Source organism: Bombina bombina, chromosome 1 (genome assembly GCF_027579735.1).
Source record: "Bombina bombina isolate aBomBom1 chromosome 1, aBomBom1.pri, whole genome shotgun sequence".
NCBI classification, from domain to species: domain Eukaryota; kingdom Metazoa; phylum Chordata; class Amphibia; order Anura; family Bombinatoridae; genus Bombina; species Bombina bombina.
The window spans coordinates 1177564789-1177592531 of record NC_069499.1 but is presented as its reverse complement, the minus strand read 5'-3'; the positions used below and the strand labels follow the sequence as shown (position 1 = coordinate 1177592531).

Below are 27743 nucleotides of genomic sequence, written 5' to 3'. Positions count from 1 at the left end.
AAACCCCTAAGCAAAGCTTGGAGAAGGAGACAAAACAGCCTAACGTCCCCGAAAAATAACTCCCAAAAACAGGAAAAAGGCCACATGCTCTCCCATTAGGCGGCTAAACCGCAAAGGTTACTGGTCAAAAAGCCCCTAAAAAGCAAGACCGCCAGGAACCGGCGGCAAGGAGGCCCTAAATCTTCCAAACCTTCACCCATGTGGGAAGGAACACTAAGTCCCGACAGACATCGGAAACTACTGTCGCAGAGGAACTCCACCTAATCCCAGACGACAAGTTAAAAAGGCTAATGAGGACTGAACCAATCCACCACACCACACAAACCCTTAGGTTCTTCCAGAATGCTCAGCAGAACTTGTAAATTAAAAACAAGAATAATAATAATGTGAAGCAGTCAGCGCCTTAACTGGATGAGTCAGGCAGAACAGAAGCCACAGTCTGAAATAGGGACAGAAGTATTTGAACCCAAGAAGGACAAAGCCTGCAACCCAGGGCCCAAGGCCTCATTTATCCCCAGAGGGAAAATAAACGGCAGATAAACATTCTAGAACAAACTTCCGTAGAAGTAAACAGTGCGATCAAAAGGTTGTGAGTAACTAATCCAGAAAATAAAGTTTCAGAAGGAAAATTAAAACGAACATGAGCTGTAATCAACAATCAATCATCCTTACCGGAGTGAATAAAGAAGGCAACCCGTAGGTTATCGCTCAATAAGAGCAGGCGCACCCGCAGGAATAGCCCAACAGGGACCCTGTTCTTCAAGCTCAGAACTGGAAAAGGATACTCAACAAATAAGCCTAAAAGGGGAGTACTTCATACCCTTATATCTAATACTGAAAACTATTTGAAGACCGAGAATTCTCAGATCCATTAAGGATGGGATCTTCCAACAACGCCAAAGCATGCCTCAATAGAACACGAAGGCGTGCCAATCTATGCCGAAAAGCACAGCATAACCCTGCCAGAGCAAAAGATGACTCCGTCCCCAAAGGTTGACCCCCTGAAGCCTCAGGGACAGTCGTTCCCCCAGAGAGCTGAACAGCCCATCCCATTCCTGAAGAGCCCCGGATAACAGAACATGAACAATATCTGAAGCAACTTTCTGGAAGCTGCAGATTTGCCAGAACCAAAATAATGGACATGTGACATTGTGCCGAATCCCCCGGTAGGAACAAGCCACCTTCCCGAGAAGGATAAGCAAAGTCTGGGTTACCTGCATAGTAAGAGATGGTGGAAGGGAACTCGCCACTCGGAGGACAGAAGCCCCAGAGGCGGATGGCTCAGCGGCCCCTTGATTCCCCGATCCCGAGGAATTGAGCACTCTAATACAGCATTCAGAACATAACTGATAGGCTTGTATCATCCAGGGCAATACGCATTCTGCGCAAGGAGTAGAATCTGAAACAGAGACGTCAGTCTCCACAATATCAGACTCCTCCATAACTAGGATATTGAATACAAAAGAGTGGACTAAAAAATCTAAACGGCACCTGACACCCACAATGGCTGGGGAACTTACCACCTCCTATGAACCAGACACCAGCAGACCAGAATCTCTCCCTCGCCACATGGTCAAAAATGCGGAAATGGAGCCCAAAAACGTGACTATGCCGGTCACCAAGTGAACCGTATAGTCCAAAAAAGCACGCCCGACTGTAAGTTCGCGTCACTTTTCAAAAGCAGTTATGGTCCACAAGCCATGAGCTGAAATAACACTACACATAGCAGGTTGAATCGTATAACAAACATGATAAAAAAAAAAAAAAAACCCTGTTCAATAACCCCCCTCAGGAGATTTTAACCCTTGATTAAAAGATACAAAGGGAGCCTCACTGAGACCCTGTGTTAGAAGTTAGTCCTGCGAGGTGGTAGCCCCTAGGGAAAACATCTGTAATACAGTACATTTCATAAAGAAAGTAAAATAAAACGATCTTCCCGGAATCTACGCCGTGGACCAGGAACACGGCCCTTTAAATGTGACAGATAGTAGAATCGCTTCTGCCATGGATTTGAGAGAAGAAAGCAGGCAAAGAAACTTGTTTCCGCTGATTGCTTGTGGAGCTGTTAATATGAGTTGGGATGGTTTTGCAGAAACACTCTCCCTGCATCTCTGGAATCTAACTTTCATCCATGCTTTCACTGAAAGGCTGACAGGACTACTTAAAACATCAGTCCCATGCCAAAGAGTACTACCCTCCATAAGACTAATCTAAAACTTCTGACAGTTCTCTGACACTTCCCGGGACAAAAGGCAAAGAATGACTGGGGGATGAGGGAAGTGGGAGGGGTATTTAAGCCTTTGGCTGGGGTGTCTTTGCCTCCTCCTGGTGGCCAGGTTCTGAATTCCCAAAAGTAATGAATGCAGCTGTTGACTTTCCATTTATGAAGAAAATAAGGTACGGGGAATCACACTGCAGAGCTGGAAGCTCAGAAACTCTGCTAGTGGAAGAAATAGCAAGGAGAAACAAAACCTTCCAAGATAACTTTATATCAACAACATGAATCGGCTCAAACAGAGCCTGCTGCAAAACTTTAAGAACCAGTTTAAGGCTCCAATGAGGAGTAACAGGTTTAAATACAGGCCTGATTCTGACCAAGGCCTGAACAAAAGCTTCAACATCTGGTAAATCTGCCAGCCGTTTGTGCAAAAGAATAGACCGAGCAGAAATCTGACCCTTCAGAGTACTGACTGACAAACCTTTCTACAGGCCATCCTGAAGAAATGATAAAATTTAGGGAATCCTCACCAGACTCCAGGAGAAATCTTGAGCTTTGCACCAAAAAAGGTATTTATGCCATACCTTATGGTAAATTCTGTAAAAGCTTTACAAGCCTGAAGCATAGTATCAATGACTACTTCCGAAAAACCACGTCTAGACAGAAAAGGTGTTCAATCTCCAAGCAGTCAGCTTCAGAGAATACAGATTTGGATGGAGGAATGGACCCTGTATTAGAAGGTCCTTCCTCAGAGGTATCCTCCAAGGTGAAAGAGATTACATATTTACCAGATCAGCAAACCAGATCCTGCAAGGCCAGGCATGAGGTATAAGAATCACAGACTCTCTCTCCTGCTTGATACTAGCAATGACTCGTGGAAGGAGAGCAAACTGAGAAAACAGTAATGCTAGACAGAAATCCCAAGGAACCGCCAGAGCATCTATCAGAGCGGCCTGAGGATCTCTTGACCATGAACCGTACAGTACGCCAGCCATCAAATCCAAGTCCTAGACCCCCCCACCACTTGAGGGTTATCCTGGAGAACACTACCGGATTCCCTGTCTGTCTGATCAGAAAATCTGATTGTCCACTCCTGGAATGTGGATGACAAAAGACAATTGTGAGCTTCCGCCAACTGCAGAATGTGAATCACCTCCTTCATGGCCAAGGAACTCTGAGTTCCTACCTGGTGGATGATGTAAGCCACTGAGGTAATGTCTGACTGGAATCTGAGAAACCGGACTAAAGATAATTGAGGCCAGGCTGTCAAGGCATTGAAGATTGCTCTCAACTCCAAGATGTTTATGGGAAGAGAAGACTCTTCCAGAGACCACAGGCCCTGAGCTTTCAGGGAACCCCAAACGGCTCACGTCCGTATTCACAATTACCCAGGAAGGTCTCAGGAAGCAAGTGCCGGGAGACAGATGTTCCTGTGAAATCCACCACTAGAGTGCGTCTCGTTAGGGGGTCCAGATTTATCCTCTGTGATAAATCTGAATGGTCTCTATTCCATTGACTGAGCATGCAAAGCTGCAATGGTCGCAGATGGAACCGAGCAAAGGGAATGATGTCCATTGAAGCCACAATCAGACCAATCACCTCCATACACTGAGCCACTGATGGACGACTAGCAGACTGGAGAGAAAGGCAAACAGCAAGAAGTTTGTATTTTCTGACGTCCGTCAGGAAAATCTTCACGGACAAGGAATCTATGATTGTTTCTAGGAAACACACTCTTGTAGTAGGAACTAGAGAACTCTTTTCCAGATTCACTTTCCACCCATGGAAACGTAGAAAAGACAACATATCTCTCTATGAGTTTGTGCTAGTTGAAAAGATGACGCCTGAACCAAGATGTCACCTAGACAAGGGCCTCTATTTAACAAGGTCTGGCGGACCTGATCCGACAGTGCGTATCAGGTCCGCCAGACCTCGCTGAATACGGAGAGCAATATGCTCTCCGTATTCAGCATTGCACCAGCAGCTCACAAGAGCTGCGGGTGCAATGCCGTCCCATGCAGACTCGCGGCCAATCGGCCGCCAGCAGGGGGGTGTCAATCAACCAGATCGTACTAGATCGGGTTGAATTGCGGCGATGTCTGTCCGCCTGCTTAGAGCAACCGGACAGGTTATGGAGCAGCGGTCTTTGTGACCGCTGCTTCATAACTGGTGTTTCTGGCGAGTCTGCAGGCTCGCCACAAAAACAGGGCATCAAGCTCCATTCGGAGCTTGATAGATAGGCCCCAAGATGTCACAGCAATTCCTTGGGATCTGATCACTGCCAATAGAGCTCCGAGAACCTTTGTGAAAATTCTGGGAGCTGTGGCAAGACCAAACGGAAGAGCAATAAACTGGAAATGCTTGTCCACAGAAAGGCAAACCTTAGAAACTGGTGATGATCCCTGTGAATGGGAATGTGTAAATACGTGTCCTTCAGGTCTATGGTCGTCATGAACTGACCTTCCTGAACCCATGAAAAAATGGAACGAATAGTTTCCATCTTGAAGGACAGAACCCTTAAGGAATTTGGATGGGACGGAAAGTTCCCTCCTTTTTGGGAACCACAAATAGATTTGAATAGAATCCTAGACCCTGTTCCTCTAGAGGGACTGGTACAATAACTCCCAGGGAGGATAGGTCCTCTATGCAATTTAAGAAAGGCCTCCCTCTTTACCTGGTTTGAGGATAGTCTTGACAGGAGAAATTTGCCCCTTGGAGGAAAAGACTTGAATCCTATTTTGTAACCCTGAGACACTATGTCCACAGCCCACGGATCTGGGACATCACATATTCAAGCCTGACGAAAGAAAGCCTGCCCCCACTTGATCCAAAACCGGATTGGGGGCAGACCCTTCATGCTGATTTAGAATTAGCAGAATGCTCCTTGTTTTGCTTTTCCTTATTCCAAGGTTGACTGGATTTCCAAGTGGACCTGGATTGGTCTGGTTTGAAAGGAGGACTTCTGTCTCAAAGTTGCAAAAGAATGAAAATTAGTAGTCTGTCGACCCTTAGGTCTATTTTTCTTGTCCTGGGGTAGGAAAAATCCCATTCCACCCGTTATCTCTCAAATGATTTCCGCCAGATCAGGCCCAAATAGGAGTTTTTGAAGATACATGAGCCAACCAAGATTTTAACTACAGAGCTCTGCGAGCTAGAACAGTGAAGCTAGATATCTTAGATCCCAGTCTAATTACCTGCATGTTGGCATCACAGATAAAGGTATTGGCCAGTTTAAGAGCTTGACCCTATCTTGGACCTCCTTTAACGTAGTCTCTTCTGGTATCAGATCAGACAGGGCATCGCAACAATAAGATGCTGCTTCCGCGACCGTAGCAATACTTGCCACAGGTTGCCACTGTAATCCTTGATGTATGTACATCTTTAAGTAAGCCTCTAGCTTCTTATCCATTGGATCCTTAAAAGAACATCAATCCTCTATATGAATGGTAGCTCTTTTATCTAGAGTAGAGATAGCTCCCTCTACTTTAGGCACAGTGCGTCATGAGTCTCGAATGGAGTCAGCAACAGGGAACATCTTTTTAAAAACAGGGGAAGGGGAAAAAGGAACCCCTAGTTTATCCCATGCCTGAGCTATAATTTCAGACATCTTGTCTGGAACAGGAAAAACATCCTCAGACATTGGAAAATCAAACTTTTAAGTTTAGAGGACTTCTTAGGGTTGACAGCAACCAAAAGGTTCAGAGTCGTCCAAGGTAGTTAGAACCTCCTTCAGAAGTAACCAGAGATGTTCAAACTTAAATCGGAAATTAACTTCAGATTCAGAAGATTTTTCCTCCATAGTGAGAGTCTGAGAGGTCACCTTCAGAAGCTGCTGAAGTATTCTCATCAGACATTTGAGAAAGGTTGACCAGTGCAGAAACCTTACTAGCAGAGAAATGTTTAGATTTCCTCTTACGTTTAACCGAATTACGGAAAGCAGACAAAGCCGCAGATACTGCAGAAGTTATTTGTGCGGCAAAATTCCCTGATAAACACCCCCAGGAGGTTAAGAAGAAACAGAAGGCACAGAATGAGAAACAATTAAAGCTTGGGACGTTTGAGGAGAAAGCTGAGGCATGTCACACACAGCAGTATCCTGAGAGACACTTGGCTCAGAAGGGAGTAACTTGTCTTTGAATTTTAAAGTCTTAGCTAAGCATGAGGAACAAAATTGCATAGGCAAAACAATTTGAGCCTCTAAACATAATAAACATTTATACCTAGAGATTGAATGATCCTGTTCTGAGTCCATAGCTATCGTAATCAGTCCCCACTAAAAAAGACCAATTAGAAAGAGATAGAAATTATGAGCAAAAAACATAATTTATGTAAGAACTTACCTGATAAATTCATTTCTTTCATATTAGCAAGAGTCCATGAGCTAGTGACGTATGGGATATACATTCCTACCAGGAGGGGCAAAGTTTCCCAAACCTCAAAATGCCTATAAATACACCCCTCACCACACCCACAAATCAGTTTAACGAATAGCCAAGAAGTGGGGTGATAAGAAAAAAGTGCGAAAGCATAAAAAATAAGGAATTGGAATAATTGTGCTTTATACAAAAAAATCATAACTACCACAAAAAAGGGTGGGCCTCATGGACTCTTGCTAATATGAAAGAAATTAATTTATCAGGTAAGTTCTTACATAAATTATGTTTTCTTTCATGTAATTAGCAAGAGTCCATGAGCTAGTGACGTATGGGATAATGAATACCCAAGATGTGGATCTTCCACGCAAGAGTCACTAGAGAGGGAGGGATAAAATAAAGACAGCCAATTCCGCTGAAAATAATCCACACCCAAAACAAAGTTTAAATCTTATAATGAAAAAAACTGAAATTATAAGCAGAAGAATCAAACTGAAACAGCTGCCTGAAGTACTTTTCTACCAAAAACTGCTTCAGAAGAAGAAAACACATCAAAATGGTAGAATTTAGTAAAAGTATGCAAAGAAGACCAAGTTGCTGCTTTGCAAATCTGATCAACCGAAGCTTCATTCCTAAATGCCCAGGAAGTAGAAACTGACCTAGTAGAATGAGCTGTAATCCTTTGAGGCAGAGTTTTACCCGACTCGACATAAGCATGATGAATCAAAGACTTTAACCAGGACGCCAAAGAAATGGCAGAGGCCTTCTGACCTTTCCTAGAACCGGAAAAGATAACAAATAGACTAGAAGTCTTTCGGAAATTCTTAGTAGCTTCAACATAATATTTCAAAGCTCTAACTACATCCAAAGAATGCAACGATCTTTCCTTAGAATTCTTAGGATTAGGACACAATGAAGGAACCACAATTTCTCTACTAATGTTGTTAGAATTCACAACATTAGGTAAAAAATTAAAAGAAGTTCGCAACACCGCCTTATCCTGATGAAAAATCAGAAAAGGAGACTCACAAGAAAGAGCAGATAATTCAGAAACTCTTCTAGCAGAAGAGATGGCCAAAAGAAACAAAACTTTCCAAGAAAGTAATTTAATGTCCAGCGAATGCATAGGTTCAAACGGAGGAGCTTGAAGAGCCCCCAGAACCAAATTCAAACTCCAAGGAGGAGAAATTGACTTAATAACAGGTTTTATACGAACCAAAGCTTGTACAAAATAATGAATATCAGGAAGACTAGCAATCTTTCTATGAAAAAAGAACAGAAAGAGCAGAGATTTGTCCTTTCAAGGAACTTGCAGACAAACCTTTATCCAAACCATCCTGAAGAAACTGTAAAATTCTAGGAATTCTAAAAGAATGCCAAGAAAAATGATGAGAAAAACACCAAGAAATGTAAATCTTCCAGACTCGATAATATATCTTCCTAGATACAGATTTACGAGCCTGTAACATAGTATTAATCACAGAGTCAGAGAAACCTCTATGACTGAGAATCAAGCGTTCAATCTCTATACCTTCAAATTTAAGGATTTGAGATCCTAAAGGAAAAAAGGACCTTGCGATAGAAGGTCTGGTCTTAACGGAAGAGTCAACGGTTGGCAAGTGGCCATCTGGACAAGATCCGCATACCAAAACCTGTGAGGCCATGCTGGAGCCACCAGCAGAACAAACGAGCACTCCTTTAGAATCTTGGAAATCACTCTTGGAAGAAGAACTAGAGGCGGAAAGATATAGGCAGGATGATACTTCCAAGGAAGTGACAATGCATCCACTGCCTCCGCCTGAGGATCCCTGGATCTGGACAGATACCTGGGAAGCTTCTTGTTTAGATGAGAAGCCATCAGATCTATTTCTGGAAGTCCCCACATTTGAACAATCTGAAGAAATGCCTCTTGGGTGAAGAGACCATTCGCCCGGATGTAACGTTTGGCGACTGAGATAATCCGCTTCCCAATTGTCTATACCTGGGATATGAACCGCAGAAATTAGACAGGAGCTGGATTCCGCCCATAACAGTATTTGAGATACTTCTTTCATAGCCAGAGGACTGTGAGTCCCTCCTTGATGATTGACATATGCCACGGTTGTGACATTGTCCGTCTGAAAACAAATGAACGACTCTCTCCTTAGAAGAGGCCATGACTGAAGAGCTCTGAAAATTGCACGGAGTTCCAAAATGTTGATTGGTAATCTCACCTCCTGAGATTCCCAAACCCCTTGTGCTGTCAGAGACCCCCAAACAGCTCCCCAACCTGTCAGACTTGCATCTGTTGAAATCACAGTCCAGGTCGGAAGAACAAAAGAAGAACTAAACGATGGTGGTCTGTCCACCACGTCAGAGAGTGTTGTACAATCGGTTTTAAAGATATTAATTGAAATATCTTTGTATAATCCCTGCACCACTGGTTCAGCATACAGAGCTGAAGAGGTCGCATGTGAAAACGAGCAAAGGGGATCGCGTCCGATGCAGCAGTCATAAGACCTAGAATTTCCATGCATAAGGCTACCGAAGGGAATGATTGAGACTGAAGGTTTCGACAAGCTGAAACCAATTTTAGACGTCTCTTGTCTGTCAGAGACAGAGTGATGGACACTGAATCTATCTGGAAACCTAAAAAGGTTACCCTTGTCTGAGGAATAAATGAACTTTTTGGTAAACTGATCCTCCAACCATGTTCTCAAAGAAACAATACAAGTCGATTCGTATGAGATTCTGCTAAATGTGAAGACTGAGCAAGTACCAAGATATCGTCCAAATAAGGAAATACCACAATACCCTGTTCTCTGATTACAGACAGAAGGGCACCGAGAACCTTTGTAAAAATCCTTGGAGCTGTTGCTAGACCAAACGGCAGAGCCACAAACTGGTAATGCTTGTCTAGGAAAGAGAATCTCAGAAACTGATAGTGATCTGGATGAATCGGAATATGCAGATATGCATCCTGTAAATCTATTGTGGACATATAACGCCCTTGCTGAACAAAAGGCAGAATAGTCCTTATAGTTACCATTTTGAATGTTGGTATCCTTACATAATGATTCAATATCTTTAAATCCAGAACTGGTGTGAAGGAATTCTCCTTCTTTGGCACAATGAAGAGATTTGAGTAAAACCCCAGCCCCTGTTCCAGAACTGGAACTGGCATAATTACTCCAGCAGCCTCTAGATCTGAAACACATTTCAGAAATGCTTGAGCCTTCACTGGATTTACTGGGACACGGGAAAGAAAAAATCTTCTTGCAGGAGGCCTTATCTTGAAGCCTATTCTGTACCCTTGTGAAACAATGTTCTGAATCCAAAGATTGTGAATCGAATTGATCCAAATTTCTATGAAAAATCATAATCTGCCCCCTACCAGCTGGGCTGGAATGAGGGCCGCACCTTCATGTTGACTTGGGAGCTGGCTTTGGCTTTCTAAAAGGCTTGGATTTATTCCAGACTGGAGATGGTTTCCAAACTGAAACCGCTCCTGTAGGGGAAGGATCAGGCTTTTGTTCCTTTTTGTGACGAAAGGAACGAAAACGATTAGTAGACCTAAATTTACCTTTAGATTTTTTATCCTGTGGTAAAAAAGTTCCTTTCCCCCCAGTAACAGTTGAAATAATAGAATCCAACTGTGAACCAAATAATTTATTACCCTGGAAAGAAAGGGAAAGCAAAGTTGACTTAGAAGACATATCAGCATTCCAAGTTTTAAGCCATAAAGCTCTTCTAGCTAAAATAGCTAGAGACATATACCTGACATCAACCCTAATGATATCAAAGATGGCATCACAAATAAAATTATTAGCATGTTGAAGAAGATTAACAATGCTATGAGAATTATGATCTGTTACTTGTTGCGCTAAAGCTTCCAACCAAAAAGTTGAAGCTGCAGCAACATCCGCCAAAGATATAGCAGGTCTAAGAAGATTACCTGAACATAAGTAAGCTTTTCTTAGAAAGTATTCAATTTTCCTATCTAAAGGATCCTTAAAGGAAGTACTATCTGCCGTAGGAATAGTAGTACGTTTAGCAAGAGTAGAGATAGCCCCATCAACCTTAGGGATTTTGTCCCAAAACTCTAATCTGTCAGATGGCACAGGATATAATTGCTTAAAACGTTTAGGAGGAGTAAATGAATTACCCAAATTATTCCATTCCCTAGAAATTACTTCAGAAATAGCATCAGGGACAGGAAAAACTTCTGGAATAACTTTCAGGAGATTTAAAAACCTTATTTAAACATTTAGATTTAGTATCAAGAGGACCAGATTCCTCTATTTCTAATGCAATTAAGACTTCTTTAAGTAAAGAACGAATAAATTCCATTTTAAATAAATATGAAGATTTATCAGCATCAACCTCTGAAACAGAATCCTCTGAACCAGAGGAATCATCATCAGAATCAGAATGATGATGTTCATTTAAAAATTCATCTGAAAAATGAGAAGTTTTAAAAGACCTTTTACGTTTACTAGAAGGAGGAATAACAGACATAGCCTTCTTAATGGATTTAGAAACAAAATCTCTTATGTTAACAGGAACACTCTGAGAATTAGATGTTGATGGAACAGCAACAGGTAATGTAACATTACTAAAGGAAATATTATCTGCATTAACAAGTTTGTCATGACATTCATTACAAACAACAGCTGGAGGAACAGATACCACAAGTTTACAGCAAATACACTTAACTTTGGTAGATCCAGCATCAGGCAGCGATTTTCCAGAAGTATCTTCTGATTCAGGGTCAATTTGAGACATCTTGCAATATGTAATAGAAAAAACAACATATAAAGCAAAATTGATCAAATTCCTTAAATGACAGTTTCAGGAATGGGAAAAAATGCCAGTGAACAAGCTTCTAGCAACCAGAAGCAAATAAACAATGAGACTTAAATAATGTGGAGACAATAATGACGCCCATATTTTTTAGCGCCAAAAAAAGACGCCCACATTATTCGGCGCCTAAATTCTTTTAGCGCCAAAAATGACGCCACATCCGGTAACGCCAACACTTTTGGCGCAAAAACGTCAAAAATGACGCAACTTCCGGTGACAAGTATGACGCCGGAAATAACAAAGAAAAATTTTTTTTGCGCCAAAAAAGTCTGCACCAAGAATGACGCAATAAAATTAAGCATTTTCAGCCCCCGCGAGCCTAACAGCCCACAGGGGAAAAAAATAAAATTAATAATTATATTTCTTTCATGTAATTAGCAAATCCCCAAAAAGAAATATGTAAAAAGTTTAATACAAAGGCTAACACAACTGATGGCACCAATATTAAAAACACTAAGACCCAACCTCTGAGGTTTCTACCGTGACTGCAATCAGTATCCCACTAGTAAGAGGAGCGAGACTGAGCAGAGATCCTTCTTTAAAGTGAACGATTCTATAGATAAAGACTAAGGTCGGCACTTAAAGACTCACGACGCTCCGCTCCAACACATCACAAATGAGGAAGTCACATGTTCAGCCGAAAAATAACTGTGCCACAGCTAATAAGCGTGCGTAGATGAAAACGGCCTTTTTCAGTTATGTTATAATCTCCTGTGCATGAAGATCTTAAAAGATTTTCAACATTTAAAGGGACACTCTACACCAGAATTTTTATTGTTTTAAAAGATAGATAAATCCCTTTATTACCTATTTCCCAGTTTTGCATAATCAACAGTTATATTAATATACTTTTAACCTCTGTGATTATCTTGTATCTAAGCCTCTGCAAACTGCCCCTTTTTTCAGCTCTTTTGACAGACTTGCAGTCTAGCCAATCCGTGCCTGCTCCCAGATAACTTCTCGTGCACAAGCACAGTGTTATCTATATGAAATACGTGAACTAACACCCTCTAGTGGTGAAAAACTTAAAATGCAATCTGAAAGATCTGAAAGGTCTAAGAAATTGGCATATGAACCTCCTAGGTTAAGCTTTCAACTAAAAATACCAAAAGAACAAAGCAAAATTGGTGATAAAAGTAAAGTGGAAAATTGTTTAAAATTACATGCTCTATCTGAATCATGAAAGTTTATTTTGGCCTAGACTGTCCCTTTAAATAAAAATTGAGCCATAAATAAAAACTCCAAGCCAAGTAATTAAGGGAAATGCCAGTAAACGTTATTATCCTTAAGTCTCTGTCTCATTCATATTGTGTCTGTAGATTGACTAGATTAAAGAAGCACTATCTTCTCTAGTGTCAATAAAGTTGCCCCAAATGTACCCTTAACCATAACAAGGATAAACGGAGTCCCAAAAGATATCCACTTGAGGGTTAACCTAAAACGTGCTGTCCTTCAGTACCTAGAAGCACTTACCTGTGTATCCAGCTGCAGGGCAGAAAACAGCTACTAAGGTGTGACCGGTAATCTAGTCCCTGTCAGGAATCTGTAGTAAAAGAAAGAACAGAGTAACCAACCCTGGCTTTCTGCAAAGGGGTAGCAAAAGTAAAGCAAAGACCACCTCGCCGCCGTCTAACTGCTAAAAGCCACCACTACTCTTACTAAAGAGATTGACGTGGACACAGCTAGAACCAAATCCTTGCTTGCAGGGAAAAGTACCCATAAAGGGAGTAAATATCTTCAGACACCGTCTTCGCACATCCTCCATTGACAGAGGCAAAGAGAACGACTGGGGATTATGGTAAGGGAAGTTACACTTAACAGCAGTGCTGGGGTGCTCTTTGCCTCCTCCTGCTGGCCAAGAGTTGAATATCCCACTAGTAATTGGAAAGACGTTGTGGACTCTCCATGCCATAGGAAAGAAATCGATCGTTTAGAAATGCGCAAAAACAGAATTTATGTTTACCTGATAAATTACTTTCTCCAACGGTGTGTCCGGTCCACGGCGTCATCCTTACTTGTGGGATATTCTCTTCCCCAACAGGAAATGGCAAAGAGCCCAGCAAAGCTGGTCACATGATCCCTCCTAGGCTCCGCCTACCCCAGTCATTCGACCGACGTTAAGGAGGAATATTTGCATAGGAGAAACCATATGATACCGTGGTGACTGTAGTTAAAGAAAATAAATTATCAGACCTGATTAAAAAACCAGGGCGGGCCGTGGACCGGACACACCGTTGGAGAAAGTAATTTATCAGGTAAACATAAATTCTGTTTTCTCCAACATAGGTGTGTCCGGTCCACGGCGTCATCCTTACTTGTGGGAACCAATACCAAAGCTTTAGGACACGGATGAAGGGAGGGAGCAAATCAGGTCACCTAAATGGAAGGCACCACGGCTTGCAAAACCTTTCTCCCAAAAATAGCCTCAGAAGAAGCAAAAGTATCAAACTTGTAAAATTTGGTAAAAGTGTGCAGTGAAGACCAAGTCGCTGCCCTACATATCTGATCAACAGAAGCCTCGTTCTTGAAGGCCCATGTGGAAGCCACAGCCCTAGTGGAATGAGCTGTGATTCTTTCAGGAGGCTGCCGTCCGGCAGTCTCGTAAGCCAATCTGATGATGCTTTTAATCCAAAAAGAGAGAGAGGTAGAAGTTGCTTTTTGACCTCTCCTTTTACCAGAATAAACAACAAACAAGGAAGATGTTTATCTAAAATCCCTTGTAGCATCTAAATAGAATTTTAGAGCGCGAACAACATCCAAATTGTGCAACAAACGTTCCTTCTTCGAAACTGGTTTCGGACACAAAGAAGGCACGACTATCTCCTGGTTAATGTTTTTGTTAGAAACAACTTTTGGAAGAAAACCAGGTTTAGTACGTAAAACCACCTTATCTGCATGGAACACCAGATAAGGAGGAGAACACTGCAGAGCAGATAATTCTGAAACTCTTCTAGCAGAAGAAATTGCAACCAAAAACAAAACTTTCCAAGATAATAACTTAATATCAACGGAATGTAAGGGTTCAAACGGAACCCCCTGAAGAACTGAAAGAACTAAGTTGAGACTCCAAGGAGGAGTCAAAGGTTTGTAAACAGGCTTGATTCTAACCAGAGCCTGAACAAAGGCTTGAACATCTGGCACAGCTGCCAGTTTTTTGTGAAGTAACACAGACAAGGCAGAAATCTGTCCCTTCAAGGAACTTGCAGATAATCCTTTCTCCAATCCTTCTTGAAGAAAGGATAGAATCTTAGGAATCTTTACCTTGTCCCAAGGGAATCCTTTAGATTCACACCAACAGATATATTTTTTCCATATTTTGTGGTAAATTTTTCTAGTTACAGGCTTTCTGGCCTGAACAAGAGTATCAATAACAGAATCTGAGAACCCTCGTTTTGATAAGATCAAGCGTTCAATCTCCAAGCAGTCAGCTGGAGTGAGACCAGATTCGGATGTTCGAACGGACCTTGAACAAGAAGGTCTCGTCTCAAAGGTAGCTTCCATGGTGGAGCCGATGACATATTCACCAGATCTGCATACCAAGTCCTGCGTGGCCACGCAGGAGCTATCAAGATCACCGACGCCCTCTCCTGATTGATCCTGGCTACCAGCCTGGGGATGAGAGGAAACGGCGGGAATACATAAGCTAGTTTGAAGGTCCAAGGTGCTACTAGTGCATCTACTAGAGTCGCCTTGGGATCCCTGGATCTGGACCCGTAGCAAGGAACCTTGAAGTTCTGCCGAGAGGCCATCAGATCCATGTCTGGAATGCCCCACCGTTGAGTAATTTGGGCAAAGATTTCCGGATGGAGTTCCCACTCCCCCGGATGTAATGTCTGACGACTCAGAAAATCCGCTTCCCAATTTTCCACTCCTGGGATGTGGATTGCAGACAGGTGGCAGGAGTGAGTCTCCGCCCATTGAATGATTTTGGTCACTTCTTCCATCGCCAGGGAACTCCTTGTTCCCCCCTGATGGTTGATGTACGCAACAGTCGTCATGTTGTCTGATTGAAACCGTATGAACTTGGCCTTTGCTAGCTGAGGCCAAGCCTTGAGAGCATTGAATATCGCTCTCAGTTCCAGAATATTTATCGGTAGAAGAGATTCTTCCCGAGACCAAAGACCCTGAGCTTTCAGGGATCCCCAGACCGCGCCCCAGCCCATCAGACTGGCGTCGGTCGTGACAATGACCCACTCTGGTCTGCGGAAGGTCATCCCTTGTGACAGGTTGTCCAGGGACAGCCACCAACGGAGTGAGTCTCTGGTCCTCTGATTTACTTGTATCTTCGGAGACAAGTCTGTATAGTCCCCATTCCACTGACTGAGCATGCACAGTTGTAATGGTCTTAGATGAATGCGCGCAAAAGGAACTATGTCCATTGCCGCTACCATCAAACCTATTACTTCCATGCACTGCACTATGGAAGGAAGAGGAACGGAATGAAGTGTTTGACAAGAGTTTAGAAGTTTTGTTTTTCTGGCCTCTGTCAGAAAAATCCTCATTTCTAAGGAGTCTATTATTGTTCCCAAGAAGGGAACCCTTGTCGACGGAGATAGAGAACTCTTTTCCACGTTCACTTTCCATCCATGAGATCTGAGAAAGGCCAGGACTATGTCCGTGTGAGCCTTTGCTTGAGGAAGGGACGACGCTTGAATCAGAATGTCGTCCAAGTAAGGTACTACTGCAATGCCCCTTGGTCTTAGCACCGCTAGAAGGGACCCTAGTACCTTTGTGAAAATCCTTGGAGCAGTGGCCAATCCGAAAGGAAGCGCCACAAACTGGTAATGCTTGTCCAGGAATGCGAACCTTAGGAACCGATGATGTTCCTTGTGGATAGGAATATGTAGATACGCATCCTTTAAATCCACCGTGGCCATGAATTGACCTTCCTGGATGGAAGGAAGAATTGTTCGAATGGTTTCCATTTTGAACGATGGAACCTTGAGAAACTTGTTTAAGATCTTGAGATCTAAGATTGGTCTGAACGTTCCCTCTTTTTTGGGAACTACGAACAGATTGGAGTAGAACCCCATCCCTTGTTCTCCTAATGGAACAGGATGAATCACTCCCATTTTTAACAGGTCTTCTACGCAATGTAAGAATGCCTGTCTCTTTATGTGGTCTGAAGACAATTGAGACCTGTGGAACCTCCCCCTTGGGGGAAGCCCCTTGAATTCCAGAAGATAACCTTGGGAGACTATTTCTAGTGCCCAAGGATCCAGAACATCTCTTGCCCAAGCCTGAGCGAAGAGAGAGAGTCTGCCCCCCACCAGATCCGGTCCCGGATCGGGGGCCAACATTTCATGCTGTCTTGGTAGCAGTGGCAGGTTTCTTGGCCTGCTTTCCCTTGTTCCAGCCTTGCATTGGTCTCCAGGCTGGCTTGGCTTGAGAAGTATTACCCTCTTGCTTAGAGGACGTAGCACTTGGGGCTGGTCCGTTTCTACGAAAGGGACGAAAATTAGGTTTATTTTTGGCCTTGAAAGACCTATCCTGAGGAAGGGCGTGGCCCTTACCCCCAGTGATATCAGAGATAATCTCTTTCAAGTCAGGGCCAAACAGCGTTTTCCTCTTGAAAGGAATGTTAAGGAGTTTGTTCTTGGAAGACGCATCCGCTGACCAAGATTTCAACCAAAGCGCTCTACGCGCCACAATAGCAAACCCAGAATTCTTCGCCGCTAACCTAGCCAATTGCAAAGTGGCGTCTAGGGTGAAAGAATTAGCCAATTTGAGAGCACGGATTCTGTCCATAATCTCCTCATAAGGAGGAGAATCACTATCGATCGCCTTTACTAGCTCATCGAACCAGAAACACGCGGCTGTAGTGACAGGGACAATGCATGAAATTGGTTGTAGAAGGTAACCTTGCTGAACAAACATCTTTTTAAGCAAACCTTCTAATTTTTTATCCATAGGATCTTTGAAAGCACAACTATCTTCTATGGGTATAGTGGTGCGTTTGTTTAAAGTAGAAACCGCTCCCTCGACCTTGGGGACAGTCTGCCATAAGTCCTTTCTAGGGTCGACCATAGGAAACAATTTTTTAAATATGGGGGGAGGGACGAAAGGTATACCGGGCCTTTCCCATTCTTTATTTACAATGTCCGCCACCCGCTTGGGTATAGGAAAAGCTTCTGGGAGCCCCGGGACCTCTAGGAACTTGTCCATTTTACATAGTTTCTCTGGGATGATCAAATTCTCACAATCATCCAGAGTGGATAATACCTCCTTAAGCAGAGCGCGGAGATGTTCCAACTTAAATTTAAATGTAATCACATCGGGTTCAGCTTGTTGAGAAATTTTCCCTGAATCTGAAATTTCTCCCTCAGACAAAACCTCCCTGGCCCCCTCAGACTGGTGTAGGGGCATTTCAGAACCATTATCATCAGCGTCCTCATGCTCTTCAGTATCTAAAACAGAGCAGTCGCGCTTACGCTGATAAGTGGGCATTTTGGCTAAAATGTTTTTGATAGAATTATCCATTACAGCCGTTAATTGTTGCATAGTAAGGAGTATTGGCGCGCTAGATGTACTAGGGGCCTCCTGAGTGGGCAAGACTCGTGTAGACGAAGGAGGGAATGATGCAGTACCATGCTTACTCCCCTCACTTGAGGAATCATCTTGGGCATCATTTTCAGTGTCACATAAATCACATTTATTTAAATGAGAAGGAACCTTGGCTTCCCCACATTCAGAACACAGTCTATCTGGTAGTTCAGACATGTTAAACAGGCATAAACTTGATAACAAAGTACAAAAAACGTTTTAAAATAAAACCGTTACTGTCACTTTAAATTTTAAACTGAACACACTTTATTACTGCAATTGCGAAAAAGTATGAAGGAATTGTTCAAAATTCACCAAAATTTCACCACAGTGTCTTAAAGCCTAAAAAGTATTGCACACCAAATTTGGAAGCTTTAACCCTTAAAATAACGGAACCAGAGCCGTTTTTAACTTTAACCCCTTTACAGTCCCTGGTATCTGCTTTGCTGAGACCCAACCAAGCCCAAAGGGGAATACGATACCAAATGACGCCTTCAGAAAGTCTTTTCTATGTATCAGAGCTCCTCACACATGCGACTGCATGTCATGCTGCTCAAAAACAAGTGCGCAATACCGGCGCGAAAATGAGGCTCTGCCTATGATTAGGGAAAGCCCCTAGAGAATAAGGTGTCTAAAACAGTGCCTGCCGATATTATTTAACAAAAATACCCAGATTAAATGATTCCTCAAGGCTAAATATGTGTAATATATGAATCGATTTAGCCCAGAAAATGTCTACAGTCTTAATAAGCCCATGTGAAGCCCTTATTTACTGTCTGAATAAAAATGGCTTACCGGATCCCATAGGGAAAATGACAGCTTCCAGCATTACATCGTCTTGTTAGAATGTGTCATACCTCAAGCAGCAAAAGACTGCTCACTGTTCCCCCAACTGAAGTTAATTCCTCTCAACAGTCCTGTGTGGAACAGCCATGGATTTTAGTAACGGTTGCTAAAATCATTTTCCTCATACAAACAGAAATCTTCATCTCTTTTCTGTTTCAGAGTAAATAGTACATACCAGCACTATTTTAAAATAACAAACTCTTGATTGAATAATAAAAACTACAGTTAAACACTAAAAAACTCTAAGCCATCTCCGTGGAGATGTTGCCTGTACAACGGCAAAGAGAATGACTGGGGTAGGCGGAGCCTAGGAGGGATCATGTGACCAGCTTTGCAGGGCTCTTTGCCATTTCCTGTTGGGGAAGAGAATATCCCACAAGTAAGGATGACGCCGTGGACCGGACACACCTATGTTGGAGAAACCCTTTTTAAGGCAATCCTGAGAAAAAAACTGAAGTAGTCTAGGAATCCTAAAGGAATACCAAGAAAACCTTCTGGAAGAACAGCATTCAAAAAATGCCTTCCAAATTCAGTAATAAATTCTTTGTGTTATAGGCATTCTGGTCTGCACCAAAGATTTAATGATCAAATCCGAGTAACCTCTATGTCTCAAAACTAGGCGTTTAATCTACATTTAATGGCGTGGAGCTTGGAGATCCTGATGAAAAAGAGAACCTTGGGACATGGAGAGCAAGAAACATCTGCACTATATCCGCATACCAAGTCCTGTGAAATCAGACTGGAGCAATGAATATTACAGACGTTGACTATTGTTTGGTTCAAATATATTCTTGGAAACCGGTATGCTATTTGAAAGTTCCATGGACACACCAGCGCATCTATTTAGAGCATTTGGATCTTTTGATTTCACACAATAACTTGAAAAAGTGTGATTTAAATTAAAGGACATAAGATCTATGTCCTGCAAGCCCGTTTTGATCACGAAATAAAAAATGTCCTAATGGAGAGACCACTCTCTTGAATGAACCGATAAACCTGAGATGATCCACCTGCAGATTGTTCACACCTGGTATATAAATTGCCAATAGGGAGCAAATTGTTTTAGGCAGAGTGGACTGAGTTTAGACACTTTATGCATGACCAGTGGACTGTGGATATTCCCCTTGATTACGTAGGACACAGCCGAGTAGTTGTCTAAATGGAAACTGATAAACATTTTTCTCCAATAGGGGCCAGGGCTGAGAGCCCGAAGATCATTTGAAGGTCGAGAATTTTGATTGTAACCTTGCCTCTAGAGGAAAACCAACTCCTTGCACTCTTCGAGAAACCCAGACCACACCCCAACCAGAGACTGGCGTCAGTCGGCACAATAGGCCAAGACTGACGAAGGAAGGATGTCACAAGGGTCAAAGACAGACTGTGTCCTCAAGAAAAATATTGACAGACAGAAAATCCAAAGCAATCAGTATGCAAAATGCAAATAATTCTTTGACCATTGAGGTAGCAAGCCATTAAAGGGGTCTCAAGTATAAATGGGGCAAAAAACTAAATTTATGCTTACCTGATAAATGTATTTCTCATTCTTGACACGATGAGTCCACGGATCATCTAATTACTATTGGGAATATCACTCCTGCCCAGCAGGAGGCGGCAAAGAGCACCACAGCAAAGCTGTTAAATATCACCTCCCTTCCGTCCAACCCCAGTCATTTGACCGAAGCAAAGGAGAGAAAGGAAACAAGGTGCAGAGGTGTCTGAAGTTTATAACAAAAAAAACCTTGTCCTTAAGAAACAACAGGGCGGGGCGTGGACTCATCGTGTCAAGAAAGAAATAAATGTATCATCAAGTAAGCATAAATTTTATTTTTCTTTCTAATGACACGAGTCCATGGATCATCTAATTACTATTGGGAATCCATACCCAAGCTAGAGGACACAGATGATAGGGAGGGACAAGACAGGGAACCTAAATGGAAGGCACCACTACTTTCTCCCAAAAGAAGCCTCAGCAGAGGCAAAAGTATCAAATTTAGAGAATTTAGAAAAAAGTGTGAAGAGAGGACCAAGTTGCAGCCTTGCAAATCTGTTCCACAGAAGATTCATTTTTGAATGAAAAGGAAAAAGAAACAGCCCTCGTAGAATGAGCTGTAACTCTCTCAGGAGGTTGTTGTCCAGCAGAATCATAGGCCAAGCGAATGATACTCTTCAGCCACAGCTTTCTGTCCTTTATGTTTTCCGTAGAAAATCACAAACAAAGCAGAAGACTGACGAAAATCCTTAGTCACCTGCAAATATAATTTCAATGCACGCACCACGTCCAGATTGTGCAGCAGACAATCCTTCTGAGAAGGGTTAGGACACAAGGACGGAACAACAATCTCCTGATTAATGTTCCGATCTGAAACCACATTAGGGAGAAACCCTAACTTAGTACGCAAAACTACCTTAGCTGAATGAAAAATAAGGTTAGGAGACTCATACTGTAATGCCAAGAGCTCTGAAACTCTACGAGCAGATGAAATAGCAACGAAAAAAAAAAAAACCTTCCAAGATAACAACTTAATATCTAAGGAATGCATAGGCTCAAACGGAACTTTAAGAACTAGATTAAGACTCCGAGGAGCAACCGGTTTAAACACAGGCCTGATTCTGACCAAGGCCTAACAGAAGGATTGCACGCCTGATACATCCGCCAGACGTTTATGTAACAAAATAGATAAGGCAGAAATTAGACCCTTTAGGGAACTTGCCGATAAACCCTTCTCCAAACCTTCTTAGTGAAGACAAAATTCTAGGAATCTGAACTCTACTCCAAGAGTAGCCTTTGGATTCACACCAATGCAGATATTTACGCCATATCTTATGGTAAATCTTTCTAGTCACAGGCTTACGAGCCTGAAACATGGTCTCAATGACCGACTCTAAAAATCCACACTTAGATAAAATTAAGCATTCAATCTCCAAGCAGTCAGCTTCAGAGAAACTAATTTGGATGAAGGAAGGGCCCTTGAAGTAGAAGGTTCATTCTCAACGGAAGCCTCCAAGGTGGAAGAGATGACATCTCCACCAGGTCTGCATACCAGATCCTACGAGGCCATGTCGGTGCTATGAGTATCATCAACACCCTTTCCCGTTTGATTCGAGCAATGACTCGTGTGAGGAGAGCGAATGGGGGAAATCGGTATGCGAGGCTGAAAAACCAGGGTACCGCCACAGAGCGTCTATCAGTACCGCCTGAGGATCCCTTGCCCTTGGCCCGTGCCTCGGAAGCTTGGCATTCTGCCGAGATGCTATGAGATCCAACTCCGGATGTCACCATTTGAGAATCAAGCTGGAGAACACTCCCCCGGGTGAAAGGTCTGTCTGCTCAGGAAATCTGCCTCCCAGTTGTCCACTCCTGGGATGTGGATCACCGACAGGCAGCAGTTGTGGGACTCCACCAATTAAATTTTCTTGGCTACCTCTGCCATAGGAACTCCGAGTTCCCCCTTGATGGTTGATGTAAGCCACTGAAGTTATGTTGTCTGACTGGAACCTGATAAACCTGGCCGATGCTAACCGAGGCCAGGCCAGAAGAGCATTGAAGATTGTTCTCAGCTCCAAAATGCTTATGGGTAAAACCGACTCTGACTAAGTACATGTCCCCTGAGTCTTTAGAGAGCCCCAGACTGCTCCCCAATCTAGTAGGCTGGCGTCCATTGTCACAATCACCCAGGTGGGTATGCGAAAGCAGGTTCCCTGGGAGAGATGTTCCTGAGACAACCACCAAAGAAGAGAATCCCTTGTCTCCTGCTCCAGAAGTATTTGTGGAGACAGATCTGCATAATCTCCGTTCCACTGCCTGAGCATGCATAACTGCAGAGTTCTGAGGTGGAAACAGGATTATGTCCATGATTGCTACTATCAAGTAAGGAATGCATCTGTGGACTCTTCCCATATTAAGATGGAAATCGAGTATACAATTGACACAGATTTGAGTGACCTGGCATACTGAAACATATTTGTAAAATAAACATATGTAGATAGAGGGATATAAGGAAACTGACTCCTCAGAGATATCAGTCAGCAAAGGCATTTTGTTCCAGATTTTACCTAGTGTCTTTGACTACTTTAATATAAGTATTAGTACAGATAATACTTGGTAGAGAGCCCTCTACACTATTTTTACACTCCCTCAGACACTACAATTATTACACAGTGTAGAAACTACTACTGTCTATAATATATATATATATATATATATCCCTTGAGAAAATAGCCCTGGCAACTCCTGTATGGATACTCACCCCCTTACTGGGATTGGAAGGCACTGGAAATCGGTTTAAAATCTGGTCTCAACTGTAGTATCAAAGAATCTAGTTACAGAGGCTCCATATTGAGAGAGAAAAGCCTGGGAACACTGAGGGGCAGAGCAATCACAAGGGGCAGAGCAATCACAAGGAGCAAAGCCGGTGGCCTTGTTAAAAAGTTAAAACACTTTTGGTTCTATCAGAGTACACACAAATAGCCTCTGGGTTGTATGTGTGCTGTGTAAAGTCACTTACCTTATGCAGCACCCTTCCACTGACTTACAAGGCATGTTAAATGTTAATTCAGCTGCAGCAGTATCCAGTAGAGCCCATTGAGTGCAGGTATCAAGTACCGCAAAGGATTGCAGTAGACACCTGAGGTATGGCTGAAGTACTGTTAGGGAAATACTGTGCACATAGCGTATTCATGTGTCCCTGTATAAATCAGCTGCTGTGACGTTTCCCTTCTATTTTCTTTGTAAATTATACTCCCTAGGGACTCTGGGTCTCACATAGGTCAGAGCTCCCAATTTATAATCCAGGAGCATATAGCTGGAACAACCTCTATTCTTAACCATCTCCTAAACAAAACAAGAGATGTGAGGTGCGAGGGATTTTAAGCTCCGATATGAGTTCTTGACCTCCTCCTAGTTGCGGGAAATATATCCCATGTTATGGAGGACTGTGGACCATCATCAAAAGAAAAGAAATATGTATGTGATGAGGCAGGGGTTTCCTTTCTTCCAACCACTGTTGCTGATATATCAGCTGATAAAAAAAGGCCTGTATGAGGTATGCAACCATGCTTGCAGCTCATTGCGACAAGTTTTTAACCAAGAAAACCTTCTTTATAATAAGCAGTTTAACTTAAAATTGCTATTGAGGTACAATATTTTAAAGCAGGATTAAAAAAAAATTACCTTTAAGTTTTGTCATCACCAATTTAATGCAGACTCCATACTAATGTAGGCAAAGTCATCTCCTATGTTACTTACTGAAAATGTAGTAATGCTTGCTTTTTGAGTAAAACTATGCTTGTCCCAAACTCCATAGAGGCTAAAAAAGCATATTCTGTAACCTGCAAATCAAATAGCTGCTTTAGGCAATTTGCAGCATTTTAGAAAACCTACGTTACAAAATTTGCTTTTTGGCTTCACTGGGGAGAATAGGAAAGTACAATTTTACACAAAATGCTCTATAAGTGTATGAAAAATGGTGATGACTTTAGGTGAAGAGACCCATACATAAACAAAACCATTACACATAAGCAGAAACCAGACCAAAAACATTAAAGAAAACATGCAATTTCCCCCCAATTACTATAAAAAGAAAAAAAAAATACTCACCTCAAAATAATCACTAATTTTATGTCCTCTAGGAGTGTTTTTCCCTAAAAGAAAATATTTGATTTGTGAAAACTACATTTACTATATATACACTTAACATATACTTGCGTCATTAGAATGATATAGAAATCAAAGGGACATAAAACAGTATGAACTAATATAAGTTTCTAAATATATAATGCAGCCAAAGCTTACCTGCAAAACTGTTTGTTTTAACCGCCATTAAAACCTTTAACTCAGGCATAGTTTTCTTTGCAGCAAGCTCCTCCCTGGGCATTTCCATATATGGAAGGTTCTATACAGGCCATAGCTTCTGCAGAATGCACTTGTGCATGTGCACAAAAGATGGCAGAGTCACATTGCACCTGACTAAAGCAATGCACAGTATAATGCTGAAGCTTTCACAAAGCATGCAACATTATCCCCATGGAAACTAGCAAGCCTCTTGGCAACAAACAATAGCAGTAGATGTTGTCCCTCCTGACCCCCCCCCCCCCCCCCTTGCTTGCATGAGTAATTATCACATGCACATTTTGTTATATGATACCAAAAGGTTTGGAGTAGGACACTGATAAGGAGGGTAGAGCCGGCTACACTTGGCAACACTAAAGTGTAAGTAATCATGAAGAAAAGTTAAAATACTTAAAGGCTTTTTTTTTTTTACACTTTTTTCCCACACACTCTTTTACCTCAGTTGACCCTTCTATAATATGCACATAACTCAAAATGTTTTATGGCCAGTTAGTGAAATAGAGTGTGCAGGGATTGGTTTGTGAACCCCTGACGTGCTTCAGATATTGACAACTTATTTACAGGCTTAAATTACAGGGAGAGAAAAATAAATAAAATATATTACAGGGCTTGTATTAGTACACATAACGAGCCTCAGCATGTCAGTGGCAGGCAATGGTTCAAACACTTTATGCTATTTAAAACTGAAAGTATAACAGAAGCAGTACTGACTCCTGAACACCAGTAGAAACACCTCAGAGAATTGTGAGGGGGCAGGTACTAATCCAACACATAGCAAAGGAACGTCATATTTGAAGAAAGGGGTTGTCAATTGTACCAAGCAAGGCAGACCTTTGAATAATTGCACTTTGAGTGTGAAATTAAATAGGCAAGTATCAATCTGGAAGGAAGCATAATGTGCAACTAAATGTTTCTTATTCTGATTGCTGAAGAAACAGCGGCATAATTAAGCAAAGCTATGCAATGAAGACAACCTGACTGGTTTACAGAACTTCCTCAGAGGCTTCATGTGTAAGGCCAAAAAAGCGGCAACCATCCAACTGGGCTTTGAAAAGGAGCAATTTCATTTTAGAGAGAACATATAGCCATCAGGTTTGAAGCAAGCCGTTTTTCCCCTCACATAACACACAGAAAGAATATCCAGTTCCTTCCAAATAGAAATTTCTGACATCATAAGGTCTGTGTAAAAAAACCACTTTTGTTCAATCATAGAATGTTGGCAGAAGTAACCACAAAAATAAATGTATCAAGCTGCAGGCGGACAAGTTCTCAAGCAGAAACCCTGTCGCTTACAATTGAAAATTATGCAATGTTACATTTTTTCAATCAATGCTGCAACACAAGAATTCCAGCAGACTTGGGGCCTTTCAATACGCCCAAACCAGCAAGTTTGAGGCGATTTATCTCCGCCACCACAGAAGTGGAGGATAAGAAACTGGAACTGCTTATTAGACTAGTGGTTGCAGGCTGCAACGTAATATGTGAGAATATGCAAACTGAGCATGATAAATTCTACCCTTTAAAAGGGACACAAATACATTTCATGAACCTCATTCTAATCATGGGTGCTGCCATTATGGAACCTAGGTTAAACTGCAGGTATCAAGCAAGAGTTGCAGCACATGTTGTACACAGGTCAGCACTGGAATGTAGTGAAAGATAGATTTCAAAATTATGACACTAGGAGCAGGCAGGAAATAACCTCAATACTATGCTAATAGAATGTATTTAATGTTGATTTATGTCAGTTTATTTTTATTTCTGGATTACATATGTCTTTTATGCAACAGAACTTCATCCAAAATAAATGCTTAAAAGCTGTCATTTCCCTATAAAAATACAAAGTCGTGGGGCACACCTCTTGAAAAAACCCTTAACAGTTTATCTTCTTTACTGTGGTTAGTTAGTGACTCCTGCACCTATCATCAAATTACTGTGCAGCAAATAGGAGTTTCAGGGTTCTGTATTCAATTTAAATGTATTTCAGCCTCTTTGAGGGGAGTCGAGACACTAGAGTTCTGACAGTTAAAAGGCTATTATAATGATAAAATTAAAAGCTCTAATTCGTTAGAGCATGTCATTTTATCACTAGCAATGCAGTTTTTGCACCGTTCAAGAAAAAGTTCAAGAAAAAGTTGAACAATGTGCTGTAGTTCTTGTGGCCCTAAAAAAAGAGTAACTAAAAATGTCTGCTTTGGGATGACCACCACTCAGTTTTTTGCAGAAATTACCATACTGTCCCGAGTATAGGCCGCACCGTTAAAGTTTGATGCCATCAGGAGCTTTAACTAAGAAGCTAAAAGAAACAGATGAGGCCTTTTGGCCTTCACGTGGATTAGAGTAATGAACAAACAAAAATAGCCCAGAGGCAGAATTTTTCTTCACTTTCTGCGATGAGATTTTTTAGTGAAAAAAAGTTTGCAGGTCATTTTGAAATAAAACAAAATGTTAAATTAGGCAGTTACACTAAAGCACCAGTTCCATTGCATTGTGTTGATTAACTAGAGAATAAAGACTTTTTTTTAGTTTTATATAATATTGCAGCAGTTGAAAATTAAATTCGCTGCAGAGAAAAAAAAAACACCACATTTTGTTAAATTTTAAAATGCCTCAAATTAATTTGTTTCCTTTAATCTTGGTCTAACATTACATAATTATCTGGTAAAATTTAGTAATAAAAAAATGCACTGCTCACAAGAATGTCTTACATTTAGAAGTCACAGCTTTTCAGAAAGGTAAAGGCTAGTGGGCAGGGTTGAAAAAAATCCCTGAGAGACTGTCATAATCAATGCACTGCTGCTTTGCAACGCTGATCTGTATTTGATTTTTCTCTTCAAAAAGCACTTTTCTCTGGCTGCACTGGGATAGTAAAGTCCAAATTAAACTTTCATATTTCAGATAGGGCGTGTAATTTTAAACAACTTTCTAATTTACTTCTATCATCAAATTTGCTTTGTTCTCTTGTTATTCTTAGTTGAAGGCTAATACTAGGTAGGATCATATGCTAATTTCTAAACCCTTGAAGGCCGCCTCTAATTTGAATGCATTTGACAGTTTTTCATAGCTAGAGGGC

At 41.8% G+C, this 27743-nt stretch overlaps 1 protein-coding gene across 1 annotated transcript in view; it reads right to left on the bottom strand.

The window, feature by feature from the left end:
- Positions 1-27743, bottom strand: part of LOC128663856 (serine/threonine-protein kinase tousled-like 2) — an 894029-nt gene that overhangs the window by 660185 nt on the left and 206101 nt on the right. Inside the window, exon 8 of the mRNA XM_053718402.1 lies at positions 24419-24462. Within this exon, the coding sequence (XP_053574377.1) occupies positions 24419-24462 (44 nt within the window). The remainder of the gene's footprint in view (positions 1-24418; positions 24463-27743) is intronic.